At 37.3% G+C, this 13,334-nt stretch overlaps 1 protein-coding gene across 1 annotated transcript in view; it reads left to right on the forward strand.

The window, feature by feature from the left end:
• The window catches only part of SPATA17 (spermatogenesis associated 17), a 56,995-nt gene extending 44,446 nt beyond the window's left edge, over nucleotides 1–12,549 (forward strand). Inside the window, exons 7-8 of the mRNA XM_044448147.1 lie at nucleotides 6,117–6,302; nucleotides 12,397–12,549. Coding sequence (XP_044304082.1) covers nucleotides 6,117–6,302; nucleotides 12,397–12,549 — 339 coding nt within the window. The remainder of the gene's footprint in view (nucleotides 1–6,116; nucleotides 6,303–12,396) is intronic.
• The last annotated feature ends 785 nt before the right edge of the window (nucleotides 12,550–13,334 follow it).

The raw sequence follows: 13,334 nt of genomic DNA on the forward strand, positions 1-13,334 counted from the left end.
TAGCATATGCTCTTATTCATCAAAATGGGAGAGGTTTGGGGGTTACGTGAAGGACCATTCCTTTGACCCAGCTATGGTGACCATACAAAATATACTGGAGTCTCTATACTCCTTGCACTGAAAAGGACTTAAACCAACCTCTATCAAGGTGTATCCATTCACAATCTCCTCTTTCCAAGGTCCTTTTGAGGGCTACTCAGTTTTCATGAGAGGCCTCGAAACCTGAATCCTCCTGTCTGTTCCATCATCCCCAGGTAGAGTCTCTCCATAGTGTTACATGCACTGACAAGTCACCATTCGAACCACTAGCAACTGTGGACCTTTGACTCATCTCTTGAAAATTCTCTTTCCTGGTGGCCATCATCTCGGCTCGTAGAGCAAGAAAACTCTGCACGCTACAGATAGATCCTATAGTGGTACCCATAAATGATCTGTCCTTTCCCCCTAAAGTCTCTTCCTCCTTTCATGTAAATCAAGAAATGGTGCTCCTGACATTTTACCTGTCACTGTCTAAAGACATTAAAATGATGCTACATACATGTAACTTTTGCCATGTGCTAGCTTTCTATTGGTTCTGAACCAAGTCAATTTGCAAAACAAAATGACTGTTTGTCAGATATATGGACCACTCCAAAGGCATTCCGGTCAGTCCCCAATGCCTCACACACTGAATCGTAGATACGATTAAATTAGCATACCAGCTAGCAGACTGGGACTTGTCAGACAGTCGTAGAGCTCATTCCATCAGGGTGATATTGACATGGACAGCTCTCCATGTGAGACTACCGTTACACGTGTTGTCCAGAGCAGCTGTGTGGGCAACACCGTCCATGTTTGTGCACCACTGTTGGCTCAATGTGAGAGCCAGGCAGGACTGCTCTCTTGGTTAGGCTCTGTTGTCATCTGTTTTTATGTAACAATACCTCCCACCTCCTTTAATGGTATGCCTGCTAGTCACCCATGCATGTGATGCACAGAGACCACAACAAGGAAAGGCATGTTGCTTACTTGCAACTGTCATTCTTCAAGTGGTCATTTGCATTCATACAAGCCACCCGCCGGCCCTGCATTGGTGTCAGTGGATAATTTTTCTCTTTCTTTACCTACTATTTACAGAGTGATAAGGGGCAAACATCAATATCTAGTTGGACTGAGAAAATGGCGGGGTCCCACCTATTTAAATAAATGGAAACGGGAGGCAGGACTCCCACCAAAAATTCTAGGCTTAGCTAGAGGAATCTTCCCAAATATGGCACCGCGCAGGTGCAACACCCATATGTGTGAATGCACAAATGACCACTCAAAGAATGACAGTTACTGGAATGCAACCTGCCTTTCTGCTAAGAAAAAAAATGCTCAAGGAGGCTAGTTTATTGTTCCTGTCTGTAGTATCCTGTGTTCTTATTCTTACTAAGGACAAAAGTTGATTTAGCTTTGAGTTTGACAGATCCTCCATGAATTTGTTTAACCATTTTTGTAAAGTTATTTGAACAGCAAGCACACATCCTGTGATGGTCAGTTCAATAATTTAGATATGCAATATGTGAAATTGTACTTCCCTTTAATTAAAATTTATTGTCATTCGGTTTTATTGGGTAATCCTTGTGTCTACTGTTATGGAAGAGAGATAAAACTCTATCTATACTCCCATCTTATTCCTGTTTATCCTGCCTTTGCTTAGTTGTCCCCTTTCTAAAGTCAAAGAGCTTTTCATTGTAGAAAAAGTTTTTTGATCATTGTTTCATATTTGGCTTGTAAGCACAGATTAAACACATTTTCTTTGTTTGGTTGGCATGTTTAATAAGCCAGGATAGAAGGTCTGGAGGGCAGGTGTGTGAGAAGAAGATGAGATGCAGGAGAGCAAAAAGAGAGCATGCATCTATGCAGTTTGTTCTCAGGCTGATAAACCATGCTTTATTGGCCCAAGATTGATCATATAGTTATTTCATTGAAGTATTTTCTAAGCTACTTTTCAAAGCTATGCCCTCATTAAGCAGCGTGCAAGCAAGAGCACGGTCAGATAGAAGACACAGCAGCTGTAGTAATAATTCAGAATAATGTTCAAATCTGCTTTGTGCACTCAAGCCAATTACAGATTCAGGAAAGAGCAGTTTTAAATAGAAATTTGCTTAATGATTACCTAAATTCCTCTTAAGAAGGGTCTGGGCACATGACAATAGGAAGGGAGTTTCACAGTGTTGGGCCACTGAAGCCCTGGAGAGCTTCTGCTGGTCACTGTAGACAGTAATGAGCCAGATGGACTGATAGTCTGCTTCCTATGTGCTTTGTGGTACACTTCCTCCAAATGTTGGCAATCATAAGCAGAATACAGGTCCCACATTGTCTCCTAATTCTGAAATTACTCTCTGGAAAACAATGAAAAACATAACTTATAATTTTCATCAAAGGAAATTAGAGGGCTATGATGTTTCCTGCAAAAATTATCTGCTTAGTGCAGAATAACAATGGTATAAATATTTTTATGTTATATTTATCTAATACATGAAATTGATACCTCCAAGCAAAATTTCCTCCCTCCCCCTTTGCCCTCTGTATGCTATTTGCAATTACTAAGACTAAAAATTATATGAAGAAAACAAAATGAAACCTTGTTAGAAATCAAAATGATTCAAAGTATTAATGTAATGCTAAGTATGGGTAACAAATGCTGCATTTGTTCATATACTCAGAATCTGAAAAAATGAGCAATACTTCTTGATCATGCATGGGTTTCCCTTGTGGAAGGCCTGATGAGGAGGGAATTGTAGGGCAAAAGAGAAGAAAGTGTGTGTAGTTCCATTTTTATTTTTGTGGTAAGTCAAAATCATAGCCTTAGAAGAAACATCCACAGAGCTTTCACACCTCATTTGCCATATTCACCACTGGGCCACTCTTCAGCAGGAGGGCGTGCTGCAAGGAGGTCAGTAAGAAGCTATTAGCAGAGTCTCCCCCAGAGATTTCTTTGGTCTTATTGAGTTGAAAGTTAGCATGACAGTACTGCAAATAACTCAGTTGTAGGTTTTTTAACGGTTAGCACAGATTTCCCTATAGTGTTTGTCACTTCAGAAAATTGTTCCTGAAAATGAAGTCCCAGAAAGCCAGCTCTGACAGAAGCCCTTCTGAGAGAGCTTGTGAAGAACATGGATATAGAAAAAAATGTGTCATGCTCTCCATAGACTAGATGTGAAGGGGTAGGGAGGGGAGAGGGGATGAGGGCACCTACAATACTACTTAGGAAGGAAGCTGAAAAGCTGCTTTGGCTTTTTCAAAAGCCACCCAAGTATTGAACAAGTGGATAATCAAATAACAGGGCAATGATTCAAATGTGTATTTTCTACTCTATAAAGGTAATACTGAAGATTTTGTAATTGAGCATATTGAGGGATAAAAAGGAAAACACACGATATTGAAAGTGTCTCTAGGGTTCTGATATTCCAATCCTCAGTTAGTTCATTCCCACATTGCCTTTCTATAGAAAACTGAGGTGGTGGTCAGATGAATGGAGTGAGAAGAAAGTGATTATTCATTTCCACCCCAGGCAAGCACTAGTGGGAAGCTTTATAAATACCAGAGCTCAAGGATCTGTTCATATCATGAATTCATACATGCTCAGATTGAGCTATGTAGTTCTAGGAGTTCATTGTTTCTAGCACAAAGCAAGGGTAAGAGCCAACTATAGCAAAACACTTTCAAGTCCTATTGGTATCAGAGGGAAGGATTTAAGCACATGCATAACACTCCCATTGAAATAAATATGAATTAAAAGTGGTTGGCTGGATCATGCCACAAGGCAATATATCAGCATTGTGCTACCCATTATTCTGTACATTCTGTAGATGTGTAGGAAGTGGGGTGCAAGTTAAAATAAGTACCTCACTGTACTTTTGTCCCTTCCTGTACTCCTCTTGCTTTAAAAAAATGCTATTTATTTTTAATCCATGCACCTGATTTTTACGGATATAACAATAACATCACTGCTATTATTGTAAACTACCTAGAGAATGTACACTATTCAGCAGTATAGAAATGAAAGTAGTAGTAATACTACTAACAACATGACAAGATGAGCAGTGGAGAATTCTTTGTAATTTTAAAACAATTCAGTAGTCATTCTTGTACAGGTGTAGAATAGGAATTGGTAAGTATTCTGCTTGGGAAGAGTTACACTTTATGATAATAGTGTCTCTTAGGATATCTGAGTGGTGGCAGAGTAGAACTTGAGAGTAGATATAAAGGACAGGTGTAATTATACAATGGAATTATTAGATATAAAAGAACGACGCTTGTAGAAGAAGCAAAATGATTTTTGAAAGGAAAATCCTGTTTTACAAATATTTTGGAATTCGAGTGTGGCAGTAAGAATGTAGAGATATGAATGGTCCAGTGGATATTTAAACTCATACTTCAAAAAGGACGGCAAAAGCTTTACCATAGCTCTCATGAGTAAACCTAGGATTCATAGGATTAGAGGATGTGTGTTGTTCTTTGACAGAGTAGGAAATGAATCAGGCAGAAACAGAATAAATAGACAGTTTTTACAAAGGAAACAATAATGGTCAGTTATCACAAGGAAGAAAGCAAACAGCATATGTATTGACACCAGAATTATTGAATTATTCATTAATTGTCAAAATCAGGGTTAAATGCTAAGGTACCCAAAACTACATGATATAAATTATGCTGGAAAACTCAGAGAGACAGAGAGCTTCAAAAGGACTTCTTCAAACTTAATAAACAGGCAAGAAAATGACAAATGAGGTTCATAAAGTGATGAATTTGTGGGCACTCCCCATTCACTTTCAAATATATTTTGATGGAGATATTGGTATTATTGTATGAAGCTCAATGGAAATACCAGTTCAGTTTGTGGCTTAGAGAAAGGAAAAATATTTTTGCTTGGATTTTTAAGAATTAGTCTGAAAATAAAGCAGTCAGCATTTTAATGACTATGTATAATTCCATGTAGTGTCAGGAATACTGTGCAGAATTCTGGTCACTTCTCAAAATGGGTATCTTAGCTTTCAAAAGCTGCAAAACAAGGCAAAATGCTTGAAGGAATGCTTAGAAATTCTTTTGTTCATACCTGACAGTCACCAAGTCATTTTTTCTTCCCCTGTGTAGAAGCATGGGTTTGAAACATTTAACAGCAATATATATAGACGGATAAAAGCTTACTTAACTTTTTGACACGTAGTTGCAACCTTCCTTTGGGACAGACTAATGAAAAGTACATTACAGCTAATTGTCTTACTCCCAAGAGGTTAATACATTCTGAGGACCTGAACTCTTTCTAAGTTTTGTCTAGGATCCAAAAACCAGCAGCAGATGCAGCAGTATAAAATTTTACTTTTTCCTCGAATGTTGCTTTGACTGTGTTTTAATATTTTCTTCATTTCTCTTATTCAAGAGCTTTCAACTGTCTTAACTGTTAAGAAAATATTGTCATCCAAATCTAAATTAAGTTATATCCACAAACATTGCTTCAGTAGGCTACAATAATATTCTAAGGTGGCTATTGTGCTTTTAAAACAACACATCAGTAATGTATCATTTTGGGGTGCTGATTTGATGATTTACATGATCCACAGTTACTCTGAGCCAGTAAGCTGATGTGTGTACAGAGGTAGGCTAGTGTGTGCCCATATAGTGCATATCAAGGACTGCATGGAAGGAGCAGTATTGGCTCATTTGAAACTACACGGGCATAGTGAATACAGCTCCTGGGATGCAGTGGACATAAAATTTAGGTCTTAAACCAACGCTGCCCTGACCTGGTATGTGGCAGCTTCATGTCTTCCTTTGTAAATTCTGGATGTGTTCCAGGGTTCACTATTCAATCATGTAAGCCAAAAAAAAAAAAGCTATGAATGTACTCTGCAATGTTTCAGAAAGGTTCCATGGCAGTACAGAAAGGCTTCTTGTAGAAAAAACATTGAAAGCCATTATACCATTTCAGTTCTACAGCAAAACTCCGATGGGTGTGAAACTGATGTGTGATGTAGTATACCTTTATCTTTTTCCTTTGTTTCACTGAAGTTTTAAATTTTGTCTCTATATAATAATTGTTAATAACTGGATCTTAAAAATCATTGAAAGTACATGTGTCGTATTTTTAGATTGCAGGTGTATACAACTCACCCTACAGATCGTCTCCTGATCCAATGGAATTGCAATTAAGGAAAGTTAAACCTTTGAGGCATAAAAAGAAAGGAATCCAGGACATTACCAATCTCAAATATGCAGATTCTTTTGGCTTCCAAACAGTGCCACCACTTCCTCCCATTGGAAGACAGAAACCTCAGGTAATACCTATTTGTGAGTCCTGGGCAAGCATTTTCAACAATGGACACTGGAGCAGAATGCTCTTAATAAATTATTCTAGGACAAACATTCATGAAATGATTGAAAGATTTTTGCTTCCATCTTTATGTGATTGTTTTAAAAGGCACATAAAATATCAAACATGAACCGTACCGTGCGTACAATTTTTCACTTTCAATTTCAAAATGTGATTGCTATGTTATTCAGCTACACTGGAAAACATAGGTCTGTTTTAATCAGTCGTAACAGAAATGTAACCAATATGTTTAGTAGTCAATACAATTTGTCAACAAGCCCTTCACTGTTGGAACATGTCTATGGAGAAGAGTTTCTCTTTAGTGTGCCTACGTTCATATGAATCTCCATGCTCATTTCCATTCTGGAGGAAACTGCAAATACTCAAACCCACAGAATTTTCCTGAATATTGTAAAGAATGATGTTGTCCCTCCTCAGGTACAACTCCATAAGTACATGTTCCAAAGTAGGGCACTATGGAGGAAAACCAAAAAGGTGTAGGGACAGTCCCTGAATGTCCTGCCCCAAAGCATTATGTTGTGCCCATTAATTAGAAAGAACACAGTCCTATAAATGTTCTGTATTATTTTTTTCTCCAAACTAAATTTCAGTCTCAGAAACAAATTAACAAAGTAATGCCAAATGACCTTCATTTCTTTACCAGACTTTCCCTTGCACTCTACCCACTAAGAATTTAATATGTGCTATAATCTAAATAGTACCAATAATTTACATATAGTAACAGATAAATTTAGCAGGTCTAGAAGAGTCAACATATATTCTTCAGGTGTATATCTTTCCCAGTCCTACTATTGTTCAGGGAATCTATGAATATTTTAAAATAAAAAAGGAAATGACAATATGCTATGCTACAGGCTGCAAATTTCTGCATTAAAAGCTGGCTATATTGCTTAGTGGTCAATTATAATCAATTAAGCGATTCCTTAGTGTAAATAGATTTTCCAAGTTACCTTCTCCCATTTGCAAAAGCATGATTCATTGTACAATATGTTGATCTGATAAATTTCTCTTAAACCTTTTGTAGACTTTTTTAAAGTGTACACCAACAAAGAAACTTGCAGAACAAAGCCATTTAGAACAAAGCAGAAGTCTTCTGTTTATTTCCTTGTGACTTGAAAAGGGAATTTGCTATATAATACTTTAATCCTTTCAGTGCCCTGGGATGTACACTGTGGAGTAAATTTTCAAAGTATGGTGCGTGGATTTAACTGCGCGACTCTTATTGATGTTAATGGGAGTCACACGGCTAAATCCCTGGACAACACAATTTAGAGGTATATGTCTAGGAAAGGACATTGGTCTGAGCTGATGAAACAGCTGGAAATGAAAATCCAGCAGAATGCATGGTTCTGAAAGTGGTCTGGTGTTGTGACAATGAGGGATTTATAATTGCTAGCCATCCTTTGGCTTAGTACTCGATGACAGTAGTATATGACATTAAACTGTACTTTACACGAGGTCTCATGTAAGTGTTAAGATATCAAAACTCTGTTCAAGGATAGAGTTAAATAAGAGGTGAATTTGTGTCCAGTTCTGAGAGAATAAACATTTGGTTATCCTTTGGTACTTGGTTAAGGAAATTGGCATTTAGTGTTCCGTGAGAATGCACTGTCTTCCCATGAAAGTGGATAGAAAGAAAAGTTTCGATGCTGCTGATACAAGTTATGTCTGATCTATGAATTTTATTGCTGAATTAATAAGGATGATAGCCTTATGGAAGCAAAGGTGATAAATTTGTTATTTCTTCATTAAATTTCATTAATAGGAGCAGGAAAATTGTTTTATTATTTTTTCCTTTTTCCTCTAATCTGTTATGCAAAACAAAGTACAGATAGGATCAAAACAATGACACTTGCAGCAAGACATTTTTGAGTTGTGATGTTGCACTGGTGTGGCAACATGTGGAATATCACCCTGGTGTGTTCTCCGAGATAGGATTTTTTTTTGAAAATTCAGTATTATTATGAACAAGGCAGCATGCTAGTACAAGAACAGTCAAGAGCAACCTGTGGGCTATTCCTCTGTCTTCCCATAGGAAAAATGAGCCAGGGATCCTACTTCACATGTAATGCTAGCCAAGCCATGGTTAGAAGGCCTTTAACTTGTTTAGATTCTTCTGCTTGTCGCAGGAACAGTTGGGCAGCATGCATTCAAGCTTACTGTGACATGTAAAAGAAGTAACTTAGGAGTTAACAGCTTGCAAGGGACAATGCAAAGTAGAGGTATTCACTTTGCTTTGGTGATAACAGCAAAAGCAAAATGTCTACAGTTTTATGATGTTTGTCAAGGCCACAAAACTGGCAGAACATGGAGACCTCAAATTTCATACTTTGGTATTTACACTTCAGTGGTACGAGTGCTTGGAAGAAGAATTATTATCAGAATTTTAAATCAGACCTTTAGACCAGTGTTTTTATGAGTTTGGTCCTAGCAGTGGCTCTCAGCCAATTTTCAAGTGGGTCTCAGTGCTACAGCCTACCTGGTTCCGTTTTGCTTGGCCTAACCTGTACTTTGGCTGTGTACTGAATAGGCACTTGTTGCAGAAAGAGTTGGTTAGATAAGAAAGCTAATTGTTGTTGTTGTTACTGATGTTTTAAAGAATGAGAATAAAGAGTAAAGAGAAGGGTGAAGAGATAGTACATATAAAAGAACAGAAAGGATGGATAAAAGAAAATGGCAGTTTCAGATAGGGTACAAGTTGAGTGTGAAAGCAGAAATGGAAGAGATGGGTAAGAAGATTTGTGGGGGGTGTTGTGGGACAAAAACCAGTATAAAATAAACTGTTTTCTCTAGGTAGAACATGGGTCCTCAAACTATGGCCCGCGGGACGGATCTGGCCCGCCATGCCCATTTATCCGGCCTGTGCTGCCACCCGCGCGCACGCTCACCACACGGGCGGGGAGGCGGTGGCTTGCTTACTCGGAGATGGTTTTGGACTCGTTGGGAGATCTCTGAGTGAGCGAGCCGCCGCCATGCCCGCCCGCTGCCACAGCCTCACCAGTCCATGCCGGTCGCCTCCACCTTTCAACTCCTTTTGCACCAGTGTGCACATTTGAAATTGTGAAAGTGACATGGGAAGCCTCACAAAACGAGTGCCATGGAAGGGCATGGCCAGTCACAGAATACTCATTTCCCAAAAGGCATATTGGTGATATGAATAAGAAAGTAACTTGCCCTAAAACCAAAATACAAGTTCAAAGGAGGTCTAAGCTCCAAAATATAAAACAACTCTTTTGAACATGAAGAATGATTTTGGGCATAATGGACAGAACTTTGCTTTGCAGAGAGATGTCCATGGGCACCATTTTTGAAAGCCCGCACTTAGAACTTCTGGATCAGGAGATTCTTCCTGAAACAGGGAGGCTGCGAGATAGTAACATAAAATATCAGCCATAGCTACCTGATTAGGCAAATCTCCCCCTCTATCTGTCACAATTGTGTGAGTGACAGGGCTTGAGTAATTTTCAGTACCTATATACACACCCTCTCCTAATCCCTGTTACCCTTGCTTGATGTGCCCATTGCCCATATGAATGGAGTAAAAAAATTGCTTTAAAATGAAATCCCAAAGTGTGTACTCATGTGAGGTCCCCATTCATGCTAAGAGAAGGGACCGCTCTGTGTTCCTTAGGTACTGAAAGGGTGTGGATAGTGCTGACAGAATAAAATTCAGCATTAAATTAAATGGCCCTTGGAATCTGCAGTAGAGAATGATCTACTCTATCCTGGACTGAGTTAGTAACACCAACATACAACCAAGATGGAACATAACCAATATTTAAAAAAAAATGAAATAGAAAGCAACAAAAGTCTTGATTTTGTCAGTGAACACACATATCACACATTCTGTACTTTGAAAACCATGATCACCAGAAAAGGAAATGGTTAATTCTTTTTCTCATTTTATGTTATTTCAAATTTCCTAGATAACATGAATAAGTAATATGTATTATTTTGAGTCAATTACTTGGTTGCATTTGTTATTCCTATGATACCTTATAAACTTTTTAGCTTTGTTCACTCCCTTAAAAGTTCTGTAATACTCCCAATAAAATAAATTTATTCTTAGCATAATTGTTATAGAAGTGGACTTGGGTAGGGGGAAATTTTGCACAATGAGTAACTATTATGATTATTTTCATGCCTTCTTTTGTTGAGGCCAGAAAATTGGAGGACTATGCCTTTAAAAAGTAAAGTTCCAATAAAAATCCATTAACAACTTTCAAATATAGCAATCCTCCTGTCCAGCTGTGAAAAGTACTAGATGATACTTATTTGCCATTTGTGTTATTTACGGTCTGTGACTTTTATGGTAACTGGTTCCTATTATTGGTTTCTATTAATGTAAAACATAAGTGAACATAAATGAGGCGTGAATCATTTCTTTTTATTAGCCCTGCAGTCTTCACTCAGTTCTTGCAGTAACTCCAGCTGTGACTTGTTAGTGATAACCTATTTAAAGAAAGAAATCCTTCAGAATAAGAGGCATGATTAGGACTTTTGCCCCCACTTGCTTTTTTAATTTTTTTATTGTTTTGAGAGTGTTTCCCTACTTCAGTACTAGAACAACAATGGTAAAAAGGAAAATAAACTATAATTAACAACTCAGCAAAAGTCAGAGCTGCCTGTAAACTGCATTCAGTTGTAGTACTAACAATATTCCTAGTGAATTTTGACTGATTACTACCTAAAGGCAAGTGGTGATATGTCATTTTTACAATGCTGGATAGTGTTGTCTTTTATCAGATCTACATTTCATGAACAGCACATTAGGTGTAAGCCTGGGTTTGAACTGGCCTATATGGTGAAATCCCCCACCAAAATGAAATAATTTATACTACAATCTTATATTTACTCACCTGAGAAGAAATCTGAGATGTGGGATATATTTTTGAGTAGACATGGATAGGGTTGTGCTGTTAGACAAGAACATGGAGTGTTAAGGTAGTGACATGTAGGTTTTTTATTTAAAGGAGCTCTCATTAATACAAGTCCTGCTGTATAGTTTGATTTATCACTTCGTCTGATACTTGTGGTAAGTTGGCTCAAGTCATTAGAGGCAAATATAGGTATTGGCTATTAACAGCATAAAGAACAGCTCACCTAATATGTAGGAAAGCATCACAGAATTATTTGTAAACTGATTAAATGCTAAATTCAACTTTTCATGAAAATATTAGAGCATGAAAAAGAAATAAACTTCTTTCTGGTACTGATAAAACAAAAACTATTTCATAATGTTAAAATACTTGCAAATTTATTTTCATATGTTTCCTTGTGGTTCAAACAGAATGGAGATTTTAATTGAGTTTTTTAATTATTGTTGATTCGTATTTCATGATTTTAGCATTAATTTATTTCCTTGTTCAGATCATAATGGCATAGAAATATTTTGGAATCTGAAAGATTGGTGTTTTCATTAGGCACAGGCAAAGGAAGACTATAGTTGGGAAGTATGTTTATCCCAAAGTATTGATAAAGACCTCCACTAGCAGCACAACTGTATATCTACTCAAAAGTAAGTGCTGTTGTATTCACATGAGCTGGTAAATGGATATAGGACTGCAGCCTAAGGTCTGCTTCTGAAGTAGGACTGTGTTGTCAATTATTTTTCAAGGGAATTGGTTTTAGTAACAAAAAGTGATCTTGTCCATTTCTTCTGGCAGTTTATAGGCATATTATCCGCCGCTTTATGTGATCAACATCTATCAGAACGAAAACAACCAGAAATGTGGTGGCACTTTAAAGACTAAAAAAAAAAAAAAGACACTTTAAGGTGCCACAAGGTTCTGTGTGCTTTGCCTTTGATTCTGTGCCCCAGATGATCATGGATACCATTTTGGAAATAATCTGTACCAAATGCTTTTGCTTTTTAATAATTCGTTAATTTTAGTTTTAATGTATGTGATATTGAATATGTGGATATGTTAGTAATTCTTTTTAAAATTAGTACTTTCTGTCAAGAGGATTCAAATCACAAACAGCAAAAGATGAACAACTCCAGTATAAAACACATACCTTTCTCCTGTTCCTGTCAGGGACCCTTTCGTAATACTGGTGAAGTACTACAACAGCGCTTCAAGCCTTTAGAACCATCTTTGCAGGGAGCAGCATCAAATTTTTCACTACAGCTTGCCAGAGAAAAAGTAAAACAAGAAGAATGGAGAAACCGTATACATGACAATGTGTAAGTTCTTTGTTTTCCCTTCTCATTTTCTCTATACATCTTCTATTTATTTTGCTGTCATTGTTAGAAGCAAAGAAGCAGTGGATTCCAAAAGGTTTAAAACATGTACAGGTATGTCTAACTGTAAATGTCTTGTTGAAAAAGTACTACTTGTCTTAAATCCTAATCCAGGAAAGCTAAAATACTTATTTATTTATTGCATTTTTATTCTACCCAGTAGCCAAGCCTGTCTGGGCAGTTACTTGGATTTAAACCTGTTTAGCTCAGTTGAGGTCAATGATGATTAAATCAGTTCAACTCTAAGTCAATTTCATTTTGATTGATTTGTGAACTGGATTATTATTTTGTAATAACCCCACTTAAACAGTTAGATTACTTGCCTTAGAAGACAAGAGCAACACTGATCATGGTCTAACAAATATTGGTCAAGCAGACTCTTCTGGCCAAGTGAGAACTGCCACCGGCCCTTCAATAAATACAGTCCAAGCACCTGAAAGTTTTCAACAGTAGTTTCATTACTGCCACCACATTTTGTGCATGTATGCTCTAACTGATCTGAGAAATAATTAAGGTAATCCTGCAACACTCAGAAATTTAAAACTCTATAGTCCAATACATCTTGAGTATTTAAAAAAACCTGGAAAATGATTGTTTTAATCTAACAGAACAAACTCAGAAAGTAATTTCCTAAAAGAGATTAGACAAATTTCTGTACAAGATAACATGTTGAGCTGAGAGATTGTTATTGCCTCTTCACACGCTTGAACCAGTACTGAGGGACTGAAGGAG

Source organism: Varanus komodoensis, unplaced genomic scaffold (assembly GCF_004798865.1).
Source record: "Varanus komodoensis strain SLA01 unplaced genomic scaffold, ASM479886v1 scaffold1, whole genome shotgun sequence".
Lineage (NCBI taxonomy): Eukaryota > Metazoa > Chordata > Lepidosauria > Squamata > Varanidae > Varanus > Varanus komodoensis.